The 22,900-nt window shown below is 40.4% G+C and overlaps 1 protein-coding gene across 1 annotated transcript in view; it reads right to left on the reverse strand.

Annotated features, from left to right (window-relative positions):
• Positions 1-22,900, reverse strand: part of PIK3C3 (phosphatidylinositol 3-kinase catalytic subunit type 3) — a 157,635-nt gene that overhangs the window by 31,196 nt on the left and 103,539 nt on the right. Inside the window, 1 exon segment of the mRNA XM_042452907.1 lies at positions 18,861-18,951. Coding sequence (XP_042308841.1) covers positions 18,861-18,951 — 91 coding nt within the window.

The following is a 22,900-nucleotide window of genomic DNA, read 5'->3' on the forward strand; positions in this document are numbered from 1 at the left end:
AAGTGGTTTACAATGTGTAAGCTAATTGCCCCCAACAAGATGGGTATTTATTTTAGCAACCTTGGAAGGATGCAAGCCTGAGTCGAAACTGAACCCGTGGCTGGTAGTGAACTCACAACCTTTAAGTTTGTGAGTGAGTGGCTGTTCCAGCAGAGCTCTTTATCATGGTCCGATCACTGTCTATCTGTTATTTTAAGGTGGAGATGTTGAGCTTTGACTCTGCGACCTTTGCTTATGCTAAGCATGTAGATTAAGTCTGAGCTACAATCCCTTTCCCTATAAAATTATCAACAGCAGCAGCCAAAGGGGAAAACAAATAAAGAATAGATATGGTAATCTTTATGCTGATGAAGCTACTTGCTCAGCAGAAGCTAAATGAATTTCCAAGGGTCAACTAACCAATCCAGGGCAAGGATCTCCTGTTTTTTAGCTTCAGGCACAAGATGGCCTATAAAGTAATAACTGGCCTCAGAGGAACAATGGATTAGGAAAGTGAGGTATACATTCCAGTCTTTTCAAAGGAAAAGCTAACAATGCTTGCATCAGCTCCTCAGGGCAATTTTGGTATCAATGTTTAATGATTGCATGTCATGGACTCAGGAGTTACATACCAAAAAGCATTGTTCACACCATGTCCACAGCTTGTTGGACAAGCTTTTTCTAGAAAATGCCGACTTCTTTCCCTCCCCCCATTACTATCTTGATATTTCATTCACAATACTAATTGCAAGTCAATCATTCTGCAAGTCACCTGTTGCTACAGCAATCTACTTCCAGCCAGGTTAATATGGCATTGCTGGGTCTCACTATGATGAATGAATTGCTTAATAGAAATTCCATCACTTTGCATGTTGTAAAACTGATAAAGCAAGATTACAAGGTAGCAGACCTTCATGCATCATATCGGAAGAAAAGACAGTGTTTATTGTAGTGGGATCAAGGTCATCTTGCAACAGTGTAATTCCAATTTCAATGGGCATCTTTTTGACCAACACCTATCATCGTCATCTGAGTTAGGCAGATGTGGCCCTTCAGATGATATTAAACTCCCATGAACCTGAGCCAGTATGCAGTAGTTAATGATGAGACATACAATCCAACAACCAGATTTAAGGCGTACAAAATCAATTTTGCTTTTTCCTGGGAAAAGATCCACCACTTGGAGCTTGGACCAAAAGAAAAAAATAATTAAGACTTCTCCTCAGGTTTCCCTGAAATGGAGAGGGGCAACATATGTGCAGAGAAATGGTCATATGCATACCAGCCATGGCACCTGCTCTTTTCTACCTAGTCAGTTCCTAATCTTATTGCAATGACCACAAGGCCATTGAATTAAAGATATGAGAGGGACTCGTATGGTCCATCTAACTGGACATTTATTCCAGTCAGCCAGGACTAGGTTGGCAACTGTCACTCAGTGGACATTTTCTTTAGCCACTTCTAGACTGTGGAATAATCTTCCTGAAGCAATTTGACAGCTGAATACTCTGTCCTAAATTAAAACAGCATTAAAGACTAGTCTATTCTGGCAGGCCTATCCAGATAATTTTAAAATTAATTGTGAATTTTAAATTGTGAATTTTAAACTATGATTTATTGTTTTAATATGTATTGATTGTATATGTTACTTTAAAACTAATGTTATGTGTTTTTACTGATACGTGTTTTTAACATGTTGCTTTTCCTCACTTTGATCCATGGGAAGAAGCATGTAAGAAAATTATTTTTCATTATCATCACCATCACCACCTACCGTATATTCCGGCATATAAGACGACTGGGCGTATAAGACGACCCCCAACTTTACAACTTAAAATAGAGTGTTTGGGATATACTCACCGTATAAGACCACCCCTCTCTTCCACGATAAGTCAGAAAGGAGCTGTAGGCACACAATAACAGTAGCAGCAGCGGCAGAGGAGAAAGAGGGGGAGGAGAAAAAAGGAGAAGGAGAAAGAAGAAAAGGAGGGGAAGAGGAGGGAGACTCCACTACACTCTGAGGAAGGAGTCTGTTCCACGTTTGAAATAACAGCATACACAACATTATTTCACCCGCCTTGACAACTCCTCCTGCCCTTCCTCTTGGTGCATCTACACTTTAGAATTAATGCAGTTTGACATCATTTTAAGAGCTGCTGCTCCATCCTATTGGAATCCTAGAATCTGTAGTTTTATAAGGTCTTTTGCCTTCTCTGCCCAAAGAATGCATGGAGGGGCACTGATCCAAACTACAAATCCCAGGGATTCTGTATGGATGGAGCCGTGGCAGTTCAAGTGGCTCCTATTGGAATCAAAGCCCAGGAAGCTTTGTGCCAAATAGAAACGTGTTAGGCTGCAACTGCACTGCAGAAATAATCCAGTTTGACACCCCTTTAACTGCCCTGGCTCAGTGCCAGGGAATCCTGGGAATTCTAGTTTTGTGAGACATTTAACCTTCTCTCCCAGAAAACTCTGGTGTGACAACAAATTAGTTCCCAGGATTTCATAGCACTGGGCCATGGCAGTTAAAACAGTACAAAACTGGATTGTCTCTGGAGTGAAGATGCAGCCTGAGTTGGGTCCAAGACACACTTCAGAAATAATCCAGTTTGAGACTGCTTTAACTGCCCTGGCTCAGTGCTATGGAATCCTGGGAATTCTAGTTTTCTGAGATATTTAGCCTTCTCAGCAAACTTTGGTGTGACAAAAAACTACAATTCCCAGGATTTCATAGCACTGGGCCATGGCAGTTAAAACGGTATGAAACTGGATTGTCTCTGGAGTGAAGATGCAGCCTTAGTTGGATCCAAGACACACTTCAGAAATAACTGCCTTGGCTCAGTGCTAGGGAACCCTGGGAAGTGTAGTTTTGTGAGACATTGAGCGTTTCCAGAAAGAGCTCTGGTGCCACAACAAACTACAATTACCAGGATTCCCTAGCACTGAGCCAGGAGAGTTAAAGTGGTCACAAACTGGATTATTTCTGCAGTGTGTTTTGGACCTTGGTTATTAAAAATGCTCAAGGTCCAATCCATACTGCAGAAATAATCCAGTTTGAGACTGCTTTAACTGCCCTGGCTCGGTGCTAGGGAACCCTGGGAATTGTAGTTTTGTGAGAGCTCTGGTGCCACAATGAACTACAATTCCCATGCATCTGAGGAAGTATGCTTAAGTCTAGGAAAGCTCATGCTGCCAACTTTTCTTTCAGTGAGACTCAAAGGTGCTACAAGATCTATCTCTCTATCATCATCATCACCATTATTGTTATCATTATTAAATCCAAATGCACCTGCAGAAGTGGACTTAAATTGGCAACACTGATTATGCTGTAGACTCATTCTCTGGGGCTGGGATCTGGAAGTGTGGAGGCAATTCCCTTGAAAAACCAGGGAATCCTGGGAATTGTAGTTTGTGAGGGCGGGGGGGGGGGGCAACCACTGTCCTCTCTCTGATTGGCTGTTAGTGTGACTCCATCCAAACAGGATTGGTTGCTCTGTAGCCTGGCTCTCAGAGGGACTCAGGGGCTAAGAGAGAGAGAGAGAGAGAGAGCCTTTTCTGAGGGTGGGGTGGTGACCACTCTCCAGCCCTCTCTCTGATTGGCTGAAAACTGTGAGTGTGTGACTCCAAAGGATTGGTTGCTCTGTAGCCAGCCTGGCTCTCAAGCTGGAGGGAAGGTAGAGACAGACCTTCTGCCTTCCGAGGACAGGAAGGGAAAGGAGGGAGCAAGGAAGGAAGGAAGAGGAGAAAAGGAAGGAAAAGGGAAGGAAGGAAGGAGGAAGGGAGGGAAGGAAGGAAGGAGGGGAAAAGAAAGGGAGGGAGGGAAGGAACGGAGGAGGATGCTCCTTTGCCTTTGAGAGAAGCCTTCCCTGCCGAGGGCTCTCTTTAGGACCCAGGGGCTTTCCGGAGTACAAGACTACCCCCGACTTTGGGGAACATTTTTCTGGGCTAAAAAGTCGTCTTATAGGCCGGAAAATACGGTAGTTTAATTTCTTGGTATGCAGGAACTTACGGTTTAAAGCACCCCTGAGAAGTAGAGTTCATCAACTTTCAAGATAGGCTATCTCATTGTTGAACAATTTTGATCAGGATGTTTCCCCTAATGTTTAGTTGAAATCCTGCGGCCCACCTTTTTTTGGTAATTTGAATCCAGTGGGTCAGGTCCTACTGTTTGGAATAGCAGAGAACAAGCGTACTCCATCTTCTCTATGAGAGATCTTCAGATTTTTTTACAGATAACTGCCATTTCACTTCTCAAGTCTTCTGTCCTCCAGCCTACAAATATCCAGTTCCTGAAGCTCTAAAGAGGATGTCTGTTTGCATCAGTCTGAACCTGCCTATTACAGGTTCAACTGCATGGAAGGTCTACTCCCATTCCACTGTACATGAGTATAGGTCGTGTTCCAAACTTTCACCTCAATGTGGAGAGGTTGGGAAGTGGAGGGCCAGGGTCAGTCCCATATGGAGACATGGCGATGAGGCTAGCTTATACATGAATGATTCAGCTTTAGCTCTAGAAATTCAATTGTTGTTGCTGTTGCTGTGCCTTCAAGTCACATCTGAGTTATGGCAACTCCAAGGCAAACATATCATGATGTTTTCTTGGCAAGGTTTGTTCAGAGGATGTTTGTCACTGCCTTCCCCTGAGGCTGAGAGCATGTGGCTTGCTAAGGACACCCAATGGGTTTCATGGCTGAGTGGGAAATCGAACTCTGGTCTCCAGAGTTGTTGTCCAACACCCAAACCACTATGCCTTGTAGACTCTCAGGGAAGCACCTAAACAATCTGGATTGTGGTTCACAAGAAATCCAGTTGCAAAATAGATTCCCCTCCTTCTACCACTCTTGCCTGATCCTGTTTTCCTTCTCCCTTTCTTCTTAAAATCTGCTCTTTAAAAAGAGAGAAAGAGAGGTGTGGAGGAAGAATATACATGAGAAATGAGTTAATTTTTTGTGTGTGCAGGGATTTGAAAGCTTAAAATGTTTGGTAAGTGCTATGAACTGTTCTATCCTACTATATGAATAGAAGCTCACTGGTCCGTTGGGGCTACTTGAACTCGGCTGTTGCCTTCTGTCTAGGAGACGAATGCTTTCAACAGTTAAAAGAGAGCTACTTTTGACAGCCATTGTTGGGTTAGAAGAAAATAAATAGATGGCCTTAGCAACACTGAGGCGCCTGAACTCTACTTCTTTTTTTCATATATATATATATATATATATATATATATATATATATAATGCAATAGCGGCCCCTGCCGTAGAACCAGGAATATTAAGAGTGGAGAGCTTCAGCAGTTCAGAGCATTGTGCCTCGAAGCACTGGCTGAATTTCTTTTGTCTGGCAATGAATTGCTGGTCCCAGATGCTTTCTCATTTAAAGGTCATTTTTTTTTATGAAAGATGATTGCTAAATTATGAGGTAGCAGAGCTCAAAAGAAAAAAAGAGTTTATTATTATTATTATTAGGAGTAGTAGTAGTAGTATTTTAAATTAATTATTGGATACTTGTACACAGATATTAACTGCAGAACTATATTGAAAACACCCTGCCTTCACCAAAAGTCTTACATTTTAAAGAACTTTGAAATTCATCCTTGAAAAGAGGAGACACACCTCCCCTAAGCAGACCTGAGATGGTAAGTGCAAATACTTACCGGTATATGTTGTAATACAAAAAGGTGCTTTATAGTAAGTCAGTCTGGCAGTCCACCTAGCCTAGTATTGTTAACTCTGACTTGCAGCACTGACTACCTGGGACTTCAGGAAGGATTCTTTCACAGTCTAGAGATGCCTGGGATTCCCTGTTAAGGCTCAACTCCACAGCTTCTCAAATCAGATGAGAGTGAAATCATTCTAATATAAAAAATGATGGTATAACACACATGTGCTTTCTCAGATAAATGGTATTAAGGATAAAGAAGTGGAAATATTCTTTTTTAAAACATCAATGCCATTCCTCCAGAATCTGATCTCAGTGAGCTGTCATTATTATAAGCAGGTGCTAAAGTCTGGAAAAAACAACCTCTATGTCTTTCACAGAGAAAAGAGTCATTTTAAGCAATTGTACATTGTTCACAGCTAATGAACAAGGAAGTAAGATGCAGCACTTCTAAAACACTTCAGAGTGTATCTAAAACACTTCAAACCTATTTCTTAATTCTTACCGAATAACCCTACAGGTAAGTCAATATCAGTGCCACCACCATCCCCGATTTAAAGGTGAGGATCAAGCAGAAATTATCTTGTACCAGAACAACTGAGTTCATAGAAAAGCAGAGGTCCATGGGGCTGCATTTACCCTGCAGAATCAATGCAGTTTGACACCAGTTTAACTGTCGTGGCTCAATGTGATGAAATTCTGGGACTTGTAGTTTTGTGACACATTTAGCCTTCTAAAATCAGTATATGAAGACATCTTGTAGCACCTTTCAGACTAACTGAAAGAAAAAAATTGGCAGCATGAACTTTCATAGACTTAAGTCTATCGCCAAGTACATCTGAGGAAGCAGACATAAGTCTACAAAAGCTCATGCTGACACTTCCTTCCTTCTTTCCTGTTAGTCTCAAAGGTAAATCTTGACTTACTGTATTTTAGAAGTGCTAACATGAATGCAGCACCATTTCAATTTAAAAGCCCTTCAAACTTCACTGTCCTCATATTTCGCTGACCATGTTTCACAGCTACCAAGTAGAAGAGATATCTTGACAATTGACTTTCACTTAAGATTTTTAATCCTGATTATAAAATTAGATTCTTGCCTGCCATCCCCTGGGGAATCTGGCTGATGTTACAGGATGGGAAAACTGAGTGGAGAGAATTGCTTCAATTGATAAAGGCCTTGCCTATCTTCCTGTTGAAATGCCAACCTGTTATATGATCATCCCTGGAGTGCTTTATATTACTCCCTGTAGAAAGAAACAATGGGGGAAAGTGCCAAAACAGGGCCAGCTAAGAAACAGGAAGGTGAAATCATCATTCCTGGAGGCACTCTGAGATTAGCAGAAAGGTGGGGGGACCAAAAATGTTCCTCCTAGTCAGTACTAAGCATGCCTAGTAGTCACAGATGGCCTGTAAAATGGGTAGGAAGACCTACTGCATATGTTTATGTATAAGTCTAGAAATTTTAGTAAAAAATCGACTCCCAAAAAAACTGAGTCGACTTATCCATGGGTCAATGTAAGTACTATACTTTAACTCTTATATCAAAAAGGAACCATCCCCTAGTAAAAAGCAAGAGTGTAATCTCATCCATCCAGCCTTTAGGGTGAGCACAAACAGTTATGCCTGCTGGAATTTTGTAAGTTCTTTGGCATTGTTTGTCTTTGCTTCACCCTTTAGCTCCTTTGTTACATACCCCTAGGTTTTACTCTTGACTTATCCACGGGTCATATCAAAATCAATAACTTTGGCCCCCAAACCTGCCCTCGACTTATACATGAGGTTGACTTATAGTTGAGTATATATGGTACTTACCTTAAAGGGTTCTCAAGGCAGCAAATAGACAAAGACAATTAAATGAGTTTTTTGTGGGGTTTTCGAGCTATGTGGCCATGTTCTAGCAGAGTTTCTCCCTGATGTGGGAATGCAGGAGTGATTTGCATGTGTATTGTTCTGTGCAAATCACTCCTGCATTCCCAGGCTCACACAGTATATATACACCCAATTTTTCCAGGCAAAGCATTCTCTGAAGATGCCAGCCACAGATGCTGGTGAAACATCAGGAAGAAACTCTGCTAGAACATGGCCACATAGCTCCAAAAACCCCACAAAAAACTATGGATGCCAGCCATGAAAGCCTTCGACTTTACAATTAAATGACTTACCATATGTACTCAACTATAAGTTGACCTCATGCATAAGTCGAAGGCGGGTTTGGGGACCAAAAGTTATGGCTTTTAATATGACCCATGGATAAGTTGAGGGTAAAACTTAGGGAAATCTAACAAATTATGTAAAGAACAAAGCAAAGGAAAACAATGCCAAAGAACTTACAAAATTCCAGCAGGCATAACTGTTTGTGTTCACACTAAAGGCTGGATGAATGACAGAATAGTGGGGATTAGTGCTTCCAGTACAGATTATATCCTTGCCTTTCACCAGGGGATGGCTCTTTTTAAAGTAAGAGTTAAAAGTGCAGTACTTACATTGACCTGTGGATAAGTCGACTCATGTTTTTAATCAATTTTGACCTAAATTTCTAGACTTATACATGAGTATATACAGTAACAATTTAAATGTAATATAACTAGCCACATTAAAGTCTTGGGCAATATCAGGGCTAGCTATTTCCTCAGACCCTCCAGAGATAGAAGCCTCAACTGTTTTTGACTGTAAAAGTCATGAGAAACAGAGAACCCTAACGTAGGCACAGTCATTACTCTGCTGGGGTTTAAAGCTTAAGGAGGGGATGATTTCAAATGCTTGAAATACAAAGTTGTCCCCCCACATTTTCCCCCCATTTTCCAGCCTGCATGTGTTTAAATAGACCAAGTTACACCCACTGATTTTTCATGAGTGACATGGGTTTTGTCTAGCAAATATTTTTCTGTATTGATCACCATGGCAACTGTATTCTTCATTAAAAATAATCATAGTACATAATAGTAAAGCCCTTCTCATACACAACACACTTAGCTTTTTTTTAAAGCTGCAACAAAACCCAAGACTTCCATTTTCTCTCCACGTGTCTCATTGTCTCTGTAACATTTATTTCAAAAATAATTATGAAGAAAATCAACTGGTGTTTCCTTTGGTATGTGTGTGCGCTACAATTTAAAAGTTTCACTCAGATCTATCAACTGATATTAGCCATTTCAGCTAAAAAAAACCCCTATATTCAGAGGCAGTATATCTCTAAGAACCAAACAGTAAGAGATGGGATGCTGTTGTCTCTATGCCCTTCTTGTAGTCTGCAGAGAGCAGTTGTTTGGCCACCAGTGGTAACTAGACCTTCGGATGAATCCATGGTCTAATCCAACTCTTCCAACTCTATGATTCTATGGAGTAGTACATTCACATGTAGGATGTCAGCCACAGAGGGAACTTTACAGTGTGTAGCAAGCAAGCTCTAAACCTAGATACACTTTGATCAGGATACACCAACCTTTTCAGTAACATTTCTCCTTCACTCCCCAAGGAGTGTGACAAAGCTAGTTCCACCCCAAAGGAAGTGTCTGGAAAGAGCAGAACAAGTGGTAAGGTCAGTTCTACTTCTCCTTGCCTTGAACCAATAGGAATTTTAAAAACAGAGCCTAGTGTAAAGGCATCTCTTAAACTATTCATCCAAAATTTGGAAGGTTTCTTTTCTCAGAATAGCAATAGCAATAGCAAGCACATTTCTATACTGCTTATCATTGCACTTAAGCATTCCCTAAGTGGTTTACAAAGTGTAAGCTAACTGTCCCAACAATCTGGATACTCATTTTAGCGACCTTGGAAAGATGCTTCTATTGTGTTTGCAAAAGCCATTCAGTTGTGCCAAAATCAATAGAATTACAGAAATGGGCTCATTTCCCCACACCAGTCAATGGGAAGTCATATGAAATTTCAGAAGTTGAACATGATGTGCTTACTAGAACCTGAAGCAAAGCAGGATTACACAGGAAGGACAGAACCTTAAATAAATGGTTAAGCTTCAGGAAAGCTTGGAGAGCTTTCACCAGAACTTGAATACAGGACAGATACACAGCCATACGTGACATATTGTTATAATATATTCCCCTTCGATAATGATATACACATCAAGCCCTAACATCCAATCCTAAAAATTAATAATGTAATATTCTAACAATATGTCAAGTATGGCTGCATATCTGTACCGTATTCAAGTTCTGGTGAAAACTCTCCAAGCTTTCCTGGAGCTCTCTTCATTAGCTTCTAGTATATTTCAGAGTCCATTTAAAGTTCTAGGATACACACACACACACACACACACACACACGACTGCAGCAACTACAGGACAATAGCACTAAACTCAAATGCAAACAAAATAATGCTCAAAATTGTGCAGCGTAGACTCTAGTCATATGTAGAGAGAGAAATTCCAGAGGTGCAAGCAAGACTCAGAAAAGGAAGGGGCACTAGGGACCACACTGCAAACATACAATGGCTAATGGAGCACACCAAAGAATTCCAAAAAAGAATCAGCATGTGTTTCACAGACTACAGCAAAACATTTGATTGTATAGATGACGAAAAGCTATGGAATGCACTCAAAGACATGCCACCACATCTGATAGTGCTGATGAGAAATCTATATCAAGGACAAGAGGCCACCATCAGAACAGAATTTGGAGAAACAGAGGGGTTCCCAATAGGCAAAGGGCTCAGGCAAGGCTGCGTCCTGTCACTCTACTTATTTAATTTATATGCTGAAAACATCATAAGAAAAGCAGATTTAGAATCAGAAAAAGGAGAAGTGAAGATAGGAGGAAGCAACATTAACAACCTAAGATATGTGGGAGACATCATAATACAGTATTAGCAGAAAATATACAGGAATTGGAACAGTTAATAAGGAAGGTGAAAGATGAAAGTGCAAAGGCTGTTCTGATGTGGAACATAAAGGAAACAAAAATAATGGCTTCAGAAGAAATACAAAAATGAGGAAACTGAAATAAAGAATTCCCATATCTAGGACCAGAATGGAGACTGTGGTCAAGAAATAAGAACAATAAATGGGAAAGGCAGCTATGAAAGAACTGGAAAAGATACTGAAGAGCAAAGACATACAACTGAGCACTAAAGATTCAAAATGACCTGAATAGACTAGAAAGCTGGGCCAAAGCTAACAAAATGAAATTCAACACGGAGAAATGTAAGGTATTGCACTTAGGGCGGAAAAATAAAATGCACAGATATAGGATGGGTGACACCTGGCTGAATGAAACTACGTGTGAAAGGGATCTAGGAGTCCAAGTAGACCACAAGTTGAACATGAGTGAACAGTGTGATGCGGCAGCTAAAAAGGCCAATGCTATTTTAGGCTGCATCAATAGAAGTATAGTGTCTAGATCAAGAGAAGTAATAGTGCCACTGTATTCTGCTCTGGTCAGGCCCCACCTGGAATATTGTGTCCAGTTCTGGGCGCCACAATTCAAAAAGGACATTGAGAAACTGGAGCGTGTCCAAAGGAGGGCGACAAAAATGGTGAAGGGTCTGGAAACCATGCCCTATGAGGAACGACTTAGGGAGCTGGGGATGTTTAGCCTGGAGAAAAGAAGGTTAAGAGGCGATATGATAGCCCTGTTTAAATATTTGAAAGGATGTCATGTTGAAGAGGGAGCAAGCTTGTTTTCTGCTGCTCCAGAAAACAGGACCCAGAACAATGGATGCAAGCTACAGGAAAAGAGATTCCACCTGAACATTAGGAGGAACTTCCTGACAGTAAGGGCTGTTCGACAGTGGAACAAACTCCCCCGGAGTGTAGTGGAGTCTCCTTCCTTGGAGGTCTTTAAGCAGAGGCTAGATGGCCATCTGTTGGGGATGCTTTGATTTGGATTTCCTGCATGGCAGGGGGTTGGACTGGATGGCCCTTGTGGTCTCTTCCAACTCTACGATTCTATGATTCTATGATAAAGTCAGAATCATCCAGGCCACTGTATTCCCAATTACCATGTATGGATGGAGAGCAGGACAGTGAAGAAAGCAGAAAGAAAGAAAATCAACTCATTTGAAATGTGATGCTGGAGAAGAGTATTTATGATACAGTGGACAGCCAAGGTGACAAACAAATGGATTCTTGAACAGATCAGACCAGAACATTCCCTGGAAGCTACAATGATCAAGTATTGTACTTTGGCCACATAATGAGAATGCATGGATCACTAGAAAAAACAATAGTGCTAGGAAAGGTTAGAAGAAAGAGTGAAAGAGTACAAACCAGATGGATAGACTCAATCAGGGGTATTATGGGCAAGGACTTGCTAGATCTGGGCAAGGCAATGCAGGATAGGAACTCTTGAAGAAGTCTCATCCATAGAGTCACCATGGGTTGGAGCCAACTTTAGGGAAGCTAACAATAACAACAACATATGTGCGTGTATAGGATATACATCATACCCTTGTCATCTGACATTTCAAAAAATCTTCAAAACATCCAGCATCCTTTACAATTAAACAACAGCAATAACTAGAGCCATTGCAAACTTCCTTCAAGTGACTTCATTGGTAGGGGTAAATGCCCTCTGCTCCCCCCCCCCCCCCAGACTCTTTCCGAATTGCAAAACTGTATCCTACCATAGGTTCAGATCCTTGGATAGTTCTTTTAAAGTTTGAACTAGAATCTGGCATAAATTCATTGCACCCCTGGCATGAGAGTTACCAGCTGCTACAGTTCCCTCCCCTGACATTCCACTCCACTCCATCTTGCTGGGACCACTTGCATGATAAGACGGGAAAATTGACTTAGAATTATTATCTACATAAAGCAAATACTAACCATTTGCCTTGTTGCTAGGCAAACATAACATACTGTATAAGCCTTTACCCTCAAGTCTTCCTTCCATGAAAGTGATATTATGGCTGAAAATGGGCTATCGACTTAATTCAAGCATAGATAGGTAATTTAATTTTACAGGTCAAGGCAAAATGGAGCCTTATCTTGTTTCAGTGTGTTGAAAAAAATATATATATATGGATTTCTTGTTCATTGCTATGAGAAGGGAGTTGCAGGGAAAATCAATCAAGACATGAAAAACATTTTTTTTTAAATTCTTTTCTTTGCATGTAACCTAGACTGTGAATTCTGTAGAAGAGTTCTAGTAAATCTGTTATTAACACATACTGTGGCTGAGATCCCATATGGCTGAGTAAAGCATGTTACAGGCAAGACTCTGCTATGTTCCCCACCACCATTGCCAACACTCACCACTGCCCTGAAATAAATACAGGGGTACCCCGGGTTACGAAATTAATTCGTTCCGCCGCCGCTTTCGTAACCCGAAAATCTTCGTAAGGCGAAAAAGCCATAGGCGCTAATGGGGAAAAGCCGCGATTTCGTGCGAAATAGCGCCGAAAAGCACCAAAAATTTTTTCGTAACCCGAAATAACCTTCGTAACCTGGAACAGTTTTTTTTAATGGATTTTTTTCGTAACCCGGAAATTTCGTAAGGCGGCGCATTCGTATCCCGGGGTACCACTGTATGTTGCATCTGGCTATACTCCAGCACCAGTGCTGAGGATATCTTCTGCTGCAATTTGCTGCAGGTCATGTCAAAGTCTCAGAAGATGAGGCCACTGGACTGGATCTGGTTTGTAGGGATATATCCTGATGTTTTTCTAATCCTCTCCCCTCCATCAGCATTACAATAGTTATGACAGTACAATGGTAAATCTGGTAGGGAGGTTTTGGGTACTGAAAAAGAAGAAAGGAAATACAAATCACCACAATAACCCTCTCCCCCATGCAAATGTTTGGTGGCCTTTGGTGGACCCTATGTCTGTGTGTGTAAAGAGGAAGAGAGAGAGAGAGAGAGAGAGAGGTAGATAGAAAACTGAGGAATAGGAACAACTCCTCTTATGACTGAAGTCCAAATTAAGGCATCAATGCCACAAGGTGGCAATTTTATGTTAGCGTGTACTGCATTCATAGAATCATAGAATCATAGAGTTGGAAGAGACCGCAAGGGCCATCCAGTCCAACCCCCTGCCATGCAGGAAATCCAAATCAAAGCATCCCCGACAGATGGCCATCCAGCCTCCGTTTGAAGACCTCCAAGGAGGGAGACTCCACTGCACTCCGAGGGAGTGTGTTCCACTGTCGAACAGCCCTTACTGTCAGGAAGTTCCTCCTGATGTTGAGGTGGAATCTCTTTTCCTGTAGCTTGCATCCATTGTTCCGGATCCTATTCTCTGGAGCAGCAGAAAACAAGCTTGCTCCCTCCTCAATATGACATCCCTTCAAATATTTAAACAGGGCTATCATATCACCTCTTAACCTTTTCTTCTCCAGGCTAAACATATCCAGCTCGCTAAGTTGTTTCTCATAGGGCATGGTTTCCAGACCCTTCACCATTTTAGTCACCCTCCTTTGGGCACGCTCGTTTCTCAACATCCTTTTTGAATTGTGGCGCCCAGAACTGGACACAATATTCCAAGTGGGGCCTGACCAGAGCAGAATACAGTGGCACTATTACTTCTCTTGATCTAGACACTATACTTCTATTGATGCAGCCTAAAATTGCATTGGCCTTGTTAGCTGCCACATCACACTGTTGACTCAACTGACCTGAATGGAATACACTTTTGTGTATCATCAGAGCAAACTGTTTTGCACACATTCTAATATTCTCAATTAATTTTATTTGGAAGCACATTTAGTTGACTCCATAAATTAATTCCAACAAGATTAAGGTAGTTTTCTTTCCAGTGCTACCACACAAGATCAAAAGCACCTCAGTGTTCCATTGGGATATTGATTACTAAGGCCTGTTACAGACTGTCAAAATAAAGCTGCTTCGGGTCTCTTTGGAGGTATGCTATTTAAATGATGCATGGGTCCTAAGAATCCAGAAGCTGCACCAAAGCTGCACTCTAGTGCTTAGGAATGGAGTGTGGCTTTGGCGTGACCTCCGGACTCTTAGGACTCATGCATCATTTAAATAGCATAGCTTCAAAGAGACCTGAAGCAGCTTTATTTTGGCAGTCTGTAACAGGCCTAAGCTTACATAGATGTTATAAAAGCTATCATACCCAGTGTCTTTCTTCCACCTTCACTTACCCAAAGCTTTGGAATTTTATTCTTCCTGCCTTCCATTAAGGTGCAGACCCAAAGAAAATACAAAGGGACCCCCCCCCCCCCACTCACTTCCAGGTACCTGGTTATTAGAAGAAGAAAAGGCTGTGAAGTGTAATTGAGAGAATTGTATGACAATTGAATAATGAGGGAAGTCTTTATCCAAGCTGGGAAAAACTCAAAGACACTGCTCCATGCAAAAGGCTTCAAGAAATACATCTCAGCATTTGGCACATTTAAATAAAGTCTGATTGCAAGAAAAAGGAAATTGGAACAGATTGCTCACTTTCAACTCCTGGATGGACAGGTATGAAATTCAGCCAACACAAAAGATGCATGTGGTTGTCCAGGTTAACAAGGAACCAGTGCGTTTTTGCATTAATTGGCATGAAAACACAAACAAGGAGACTGTTTTCGATACAGAAGAATGTCAGGCTGATCACAAGACAGCGTCCAAGAGGAACACAAATACCATCACGTCAAGCAACAATGAACTCCTGACAGAGATGAATGGGATTAAGCTAAATGGTAAGTCAGAACCTGAAGGCAGGAGATGACAAAAGAAAAAACTCCAGCAATCCAAAATGATGGCAAGTTCTGTTCTCTGACATCTGGTTTGTTTGTCTGTTTTTTAAAATTAGGGATACAACTTTGATGGCTGCATGAAATGTGAACCTTTGCCAGTGAAACCAGAATGTTTCCGAAAATGGTTATTTTCTCCATCCCCACCACTTTAAATTTAATATGAGATGAGTGAGTTAAGGTAAGTTTTGCATTTATCAGAGGCAATGAAACACATGTTGTTTGGCAGGACTCTGTTGCTTTCTTTGTAAAATGCCTAGGGACACTTCCAATTTTTAATTTTAAACAGTTAGGTTGTTGTTAAGATTCAGCTGGCAGGTTTTTTTTATCTAATATTCTGCACAAGTAAATATCAGAGTTTGGGGAAAGCTGTGTTATTTTTTATTGCATGAATCAAACAAATCCTTCCAGTGCTAGATATTTCTGTTTGCAATAGTCTTTTTATCAAAGGTATGGAGCAAAGTAATCCAAATTGTATTGGGCATCACAATGGCATAGACGTCTATACCACTGAGCTCAATGGACTTGGGCTGAAATGCACTACTGAACAAAACCACCCAAAGTATTGTAAACAATAACAACAACATAACATATTTCATTGCTACATACTGAGATCTAAGTGTGTTGGTGTTAATCCAAATGTGCTTCCCAATACACCTCCACTGGGACAGGGCCCTGGATGAGATAGGTGCTGGAGATGAACAAAGTGAACTAGAGCAATCCTAGTTGTATGTAGAGATATAGTAATTGTATACCTGTACTAATTTTGTTGGAGGAAACAATGAGAGATTTTAGCAAATTTCTTCCTGCTGCAAGAAGCTTATTCGTAGTTCAGGACTTATTCGGCACAAAATTTGCATGTGGTAATTTTGCCTAGAAATATTTTTTTTTCTGTGCAGAAAATAGTGTTTTCTGCACAAAACATGTGAATTTTGCTCAAAAATGTACTGAATAGTGAAGATTATTCTCAGGTCAGGATTTTTCTTGTCAGGGTTGTTTTGACACATGTTTTTTGACTATGTTTTCAAATATTTTTGAATATTCTTTCCAGTCACAGGTTAGGTAAAATGTTTGGAATGGTTCCTAAACCAAGCTGTGCCTTTAGTGACCTGCTTGCCATTGATTGTCTACTTATATTTCAATTATAATCTTTTGTATCCTTTAATCTATATTTCATCTGGTTTAATAAACATAATACATCAATAGAAATCCCACAGCGTTTTACCTGACTTCCCTCTTGTCTTTTTTTGTTTGTTTGCTAAATTAAATAAATTAAACAAACAAGCAAACAAAATCTAAATCTGAGTCTTTCCAAGTTGTCTGTGTCAGACAAATGTTTCCATTTATCTGACTTACTGTCAGAGCTTAGAACATTAAGTATGAAAATTAATTCAATATCTTTAAACATTAGAAACTGGAAAAGCCACTCACTAGTGCAAACACCAATTATTGAAACTGTTTAATTTGTTTGTTTATCAATACAAAATCACTACTTGAGATATTAGTGGTGGGGCTGATTATGCAATTTACAGGGCATGGAACAAAAGTTGTAACTGCTAACCTTAAGAAATCATATTTGTTACTGGTTCCTTCCAAAAGACTCTTTTTGTGCTTCATTGGCCTGTTATAGACTGCCAAAATAAAGCTGCTTGGGTCTCTTTGGAGGTATGCTGTTTAAATGATGCATGCATCCTAAGAATCCGGAAGCTGCACCAAAGCTGCACTCCAGTGCTTGCCAAGTTAGGGGGGAAAAATGTGATCATACAGTAGTTTACAACCTTTTCAGTTTAGTTTGCCACTCTGCATTTCTCTTTCCTTTTGACTCTCACCAATACATATACTTCACTCACTCTTCAAATGTTAAAGGTTAATAAGGATAATGGTTTATTTCAGCTAGAGAACATGGATCCACCACTTATACAGAAATAAGCTACAAAACTTAGCTATAAAGTTCTGTCAGGGGCAAAATAGTCAGCCCTGAGGCTGCCCCTTCTGAAAAAGGATGGAGGACGTGGCAATCCCATGGTGCGGCCCCAATCCACTTCGAAGCTGGCTGCAAGAGGAGTGGCAAAGAGCAGCTCCTTTTTGGCTGGCTTTTGCTGCCCTGCTGCGGCCCCATGGTGGCTTCAAGGCACTCTGGCGATATGTGGCATATAAACGCTGTGCTGCCGAAGCTCCTTGAAGCCACCTATGTCTGGGTGGCCAATCCAGCTTCCTGGTGGCTTCAGAGCACGCGGTGTATAAACACTGTTCTCTGAAAACCACCCCAATTGCATCTTGTAGAAGGGCAGGATATAAATTATTATTATTATTATTATTATTATTATTATTACACCCAGAAGCAGGCTTTAAAGGGCTGTCTGTTTTGGCCCTACGTGAGTCAAGAATGGTGAATTCTTAATCGAAAACTTTTGAGAGACCCTGAGCATATGCTGAACATTTTCCTGCACAACTGAATCACCACAACCATTTTGTCTCCCCACTGCCAATTCAGAAAGGCAGTCTACACTATATAAATAAAGCATAACAACAACAACAACAACAACAACAACAACAATGGAGCTCAGATATTGTATGCAAAATGGAGCCACTGATAACAAATACTATTTGTAGCATCTACAGTTTTAATGACTAGATAGCTAAGAAGCCCACTGTTCTCTCAACCTATCTTAATTTGTAATTAAGTATAATTACAATTATATTACATTTATATTAAATTATAATTTTAGTTATAATTAAAAGAGTACCTAAGAAATAGAAGGAGGGAGGTAGGTAAAAACTGGAATGAAAACAATGGGAAGGGGTAGAAAGACAGAGATGGTAAAAGAGAAAGAAATGAGGGATGAAGAAAAACTTTCACTAAAGAATTGCAAAGGGGTTCATTGCAGCTCACCCCAGATAATACTACGTAATTTTATTTCATACAATAAGATGCAATAGAAATCACTCCAGAATATAATATATGCAGGCTTAAAAGGGCATTTTGAAAAAGTACAAATAATTGGGGAATACAGAAAGTTATATGAGATCACAAGAAAAATCTATGCAAATTAATATCTTAACAAGTCCCTGTAATCCTCAAGTTAATTCCAAGTTTGGCTCACTGTATAGATGTGCTGAGATAGCATGTTGGCACAAACTTCATGGGAAGAGGGATGAAGAATGAAAGTGTTTCCTTAAAAGTTTTACTTCAGGGGTACTGTAGGTCAATGCCAGTCCTTTGACCTTCCAGATCATTGTTGAAAGAAGAATAATGTTTAAAATGCTTTACTATTCTTAGTGGTGATTTTTTAAATCACATATTAATAGGATAGGACAATGGAAGTAGTTGACAGATGAGTTTCAAGATTCTGAGCCACAGATCTTGAAAAGTTAGAGTTGAATTTTGTTTTGTTTATTACTGTTCTCAGATTTTCAATCCCAGCAGGGCTGAGGGATTTTGGGAGTTTGTGGTCCAAAGAGGCAACTATTCCAAATTCGGCTGCTTCCATACAGTAAACAATGTAGCAGCCAACTCAAAACATAAATATTCATATCTGTCCTGCAGGACAGTAAACTTGGTACTTACCTTTTTCACAGTCTTGTCTGGTTCTAGAGCAATGTCAGGAATGTTGGCATCAACCATGAGGGAGAACAAGTTCAGAATCAAGTTGGAATACCTACAAAGGGAAGAACGGAGGTGAGTTACGAGAACATCTACAATTTTAGAATGTGTTGGCTAGAGAAGGTGTCAAGCCAGTGTGTTTCAAGTGCGGGACTAGGACTTTGGGAGACCAGGGCTCAAATCCCTGCTCAGCCATGGAAACTCTTTGGGTGACTGTGGGCAAATCATAGTCTTAGAGTAAGGCAATGGTCATTGAATTTATGAGTTTCTTCATCAATGGCAAGGTGAGGACTAACTATGTTTCAAAGATAAGATAGCAACAAAAGGGAGATGGCATCATGTGATAGGTACTGCCAAAGGTGCTATTACCAAACTTCTATGTTGGTTTAAAAGGTATGTGTGATAAAGTCCTACTACAGGCAGCCTCTTCCATTCATGGGCTTGCCATCCACAGATTGCAGCATCTGCAGATGGCCCTGCTTGGTTCTACCCAATGGTGGTGCATGCACATGGCCACCCCAATATGGTCGTGCATGTATTATGTCATCATTGAAAACAACAGGACTTTAGGTCTCATTGATTTTGTTATCCACGGGGCCTGTGAATATGAAGGGACAATTGTACTTTGTTGAGACTGTTAGCGTTAACTTTTTGTTAGTGGTTAGGTATACCAACACTTTCTGAATGAGAGAACTCTGGTATTAGGCCTGGCAAACATAATGAGCTTTGCTAGCACAGGCAGGAGGCACCAGGTAGATATTTTTAACACTCTTGACCCTGGCTCAGTTCAAAGTCATGGTAGATTTCCATTTCATCAGGGTGGTGAATTCACTCTGGATTTTTAACAAAATTAAAACCATCTATATACAAAGCTCCACAATAAAAGTCCAGAACCTTGAACAGTACCTTAAAAATTCAGTCTAAAATCCCAAGTAGATTCACCACCACATTGATGTGGAGCTACTGGCTGCCATTGATCCAAAGTATAACATCCTTTCAAATGTCGCTGCAGATTGGAGTTCCAAGAGAGGTGATCCAACAGGACTGTTCTCTAATTCATTTTAATGTAATATTTAATCCCAAAGTCATTTATAACCATTAAAGAGGAGAGGCTTGTCAGCTGCCTTGAGTTTTCAAATTTACTTGGTGAACTGGCAGTCTTATTAAATATTGCATTCATTATTTGACTTTCAGTCCTTGTTTGCTTGTTGTTTTGTACAACCGACCCTGTGCTATTTCTCCTGAACACGATACTAAATCTGTTAAATTAGTCGTGAAACCACTTCCATGGCGGCCAATTTGTCATATTTGAGGTAAAAAGGGAAAAGTGTGAATATGAAAAATGTATTTGAGAGAGTTAATACACAAACGAAACTCACGCTGTCGGGAAGCTTCTTTATTATGTCATTACTCTCAACACGGCCAGAAAGGAACCATCAATTACAAGAAAATCGGCAGAAGATTTTTTAGCTAACTGGCTCATCTAGTGTTAAGGGTTCCACATAGGAAAATACACAAGTGTAACTAACCAACAATGACCCTCATGCCAGGCTGCATGTGCATTTCTGACAGATAATCAATTTCTACCATAGGGGAACACAGAAAGCTACTTGCCCTTATAATGTCAGATCATTGGTCCATCCAGTACAATATTGTCAACTTTGATTGGCAGCAATGGTTTCCCAGTTTCATTATTATTATTATTAACCTTTATTTATAAAGCGCTGTAAATTTACACAGCGCTGTACATACAATCTTTTAGTTAGATGGTTCCCTGCCCTCAGGCTTACATCTTTCCTAGCTTACTATGATACCCACAATATCCCCCAATGGTATCAAATGTAAATACAAACCTAGCCTTGTCCTAGGTTTCCAAATCGGACAAGATCACTGTTTTCATGTGATGGAGGAGGTACGATGGGACTTTTAAAAGAGTCCACAATATAAAAGTGGAGAGCAGCATTCTTGTCCATCATCACCATTGCACATTTGAAATGGAATTCACCAAGGACAACTCTATAATGTTACTGAAATCTATTTATATTTTATTAAAATACTTATGTTGCTGTGTGACCTCAAGTCATCATCTTGAGGTCACACAGCTGAGGATGACACCCTCATGTCATCCTCAGCTAGCATGTTTGGATGATGACAAGTTGGATATGGCTAATATGGAGCTGGTTTTGTGTGCCTTCAAGTCATTTCTGATTTATGACAAGCCTACCATAGGGGTTTCTTGAGAGATTTACTGCAGAAAGGGTTTGTCCTTGCATTCCACAGAGGCTGAAGGAGTGTGATATGCCCAAGGTCACCCAGTAAGGTTCGATGACCAAGTGGGGATGTGAACCCTGGCCTCCCAGTGTTCTAATATAACATTAAATCACTATACCATAGTGGCTCTCAAGGCTAATATACATATCTTACAAAAAGCTTGAAACTGGGTATTTAAATTAATAAGTCGGTTATCTTAGCACAAAGAGAAAATAAGTAGTGCTATTGTGGTTGTTATGGTTGTGTGCATTCAAGCTGATTTAAGGTGACCTTAAGGCAAATTTACCTGGGCCCACTGCTACTCAACATCTTTATCAACAATATGTATGAAAGAATAGAGGGCATACTTAGTGAATTTGCAAATGATACCAATTTAGGAGGAGTAGCTAATACCCCAGGAGAGAGAATCAAAATTCAAAATGACCTTAATACATTAGAAAGCTTGGCTAAAATTAATAAAATGAACTTCAACAGGAAGAAATGTAACAGACTACACTTAGGCAGAAAAAATGAAATGCACAGATATAGGATGGGGGACTTCTCTCTTAACAAGACGCCACAGAGCTCGCTATGTTTTACCTGGAGAAGAAATGGTTAAGAGATGATACAATAGCCCTGTTTAAGTATTTGAAGGGATGTTATATTAAGGATGGAGCATGCTTGTTTTCTGCTGCCCCTCCCCCCCCTTCCAGGAGAAATGGCCATCCAACCTGTTTAAAGACCTCCAAAGAAGGAGACTCCACTACACTCCAAGGGAGTGTCTTCCACTGTCGAACAGCCCTCACTGTCAGGAAGTTCCTCCTAATGTTGAGGTGGAATGTCTTTTCCTGTAGCTTGCATCCACTGCTCCATATCCTAGTTCAGCAGGGGAAAAAGCCTACTCCAGCCTCAATATGACATTTCTTGAGATGTTTAAACATGACCATCATACCACGTCTTAATTTTTTCTTCTTCTCCAGACTAAATATACCTCATTCCCTAAGCTGCTCCTCATCAGGCTTGGTGGTTTCCAGACCTTTCACCATTTTGGTCTCCCTCCTCTGGACACTGTCCAGTTTGTCAATATCCTTTTTGAATTACAGTGTCCAGAACTGGGCAAAGTATTTCATATGACCAAAGTAGAATAGAGTGATACTATTCCTTCTCTTGATCAAGACACTATTCTCCTACTGATGCAGCCTACAATTGCATTGGCCTTCTTAGATGTTGCATCACACTGCTGACTCATGTTTAGCATCTGGTCCAAGACTCCTAGATCCCTTTCATATGTACTACTGTTGTTTGTCAACATGAATTTATAGGGAAGGAATACAAAACCATAGATGATAGTGGTTATTATCCCATGACACAGAAATTGCATTTCTATGTTTGTAGGCAAACTTTTGTGTCTGACGCCTGCCTGTACATTTTCCACAAACATCTTATTAATCAACTATGGGCTAGATGGAATCTGATACAGAGATTCTATATGGAGCTGGTAGAGAATAACTGTACTGTGAACACACTTATCTGGGTGGGCAAAGGTGGTCAGCCAGGCAGCAATGACAAGAATTTTCCTGACAGCTCTCCATGATCAATCAGTCAGCTGGAGCTGACTTGGTATTATCTAGCTGCCACTGCACAGCTAGGCAACACCAGTGAGTAAGAAAGCACTCAATATTTTCTTGTGCAATAGCCCCCAAAAGTATTTACACTGCACTAAGTGACCCAGAGGATTCCAGTTGCACCCTTCA

Source organism: Sceloporus undulatus, chromosome 2 (assembly GCF_019175285.1).
Source record: "Sceloporus undulatus isolate JIND9_A2432 ecotype Alabama chromosome 2, SceUnd_v1.1, whole genome shotgun sequence".
NCBI lineage: Eukaryota > Metazoa > Chordata > Lepidosauria > Squamata > Phrynosomatidae > Sceloporus > Sceloporus undulatus.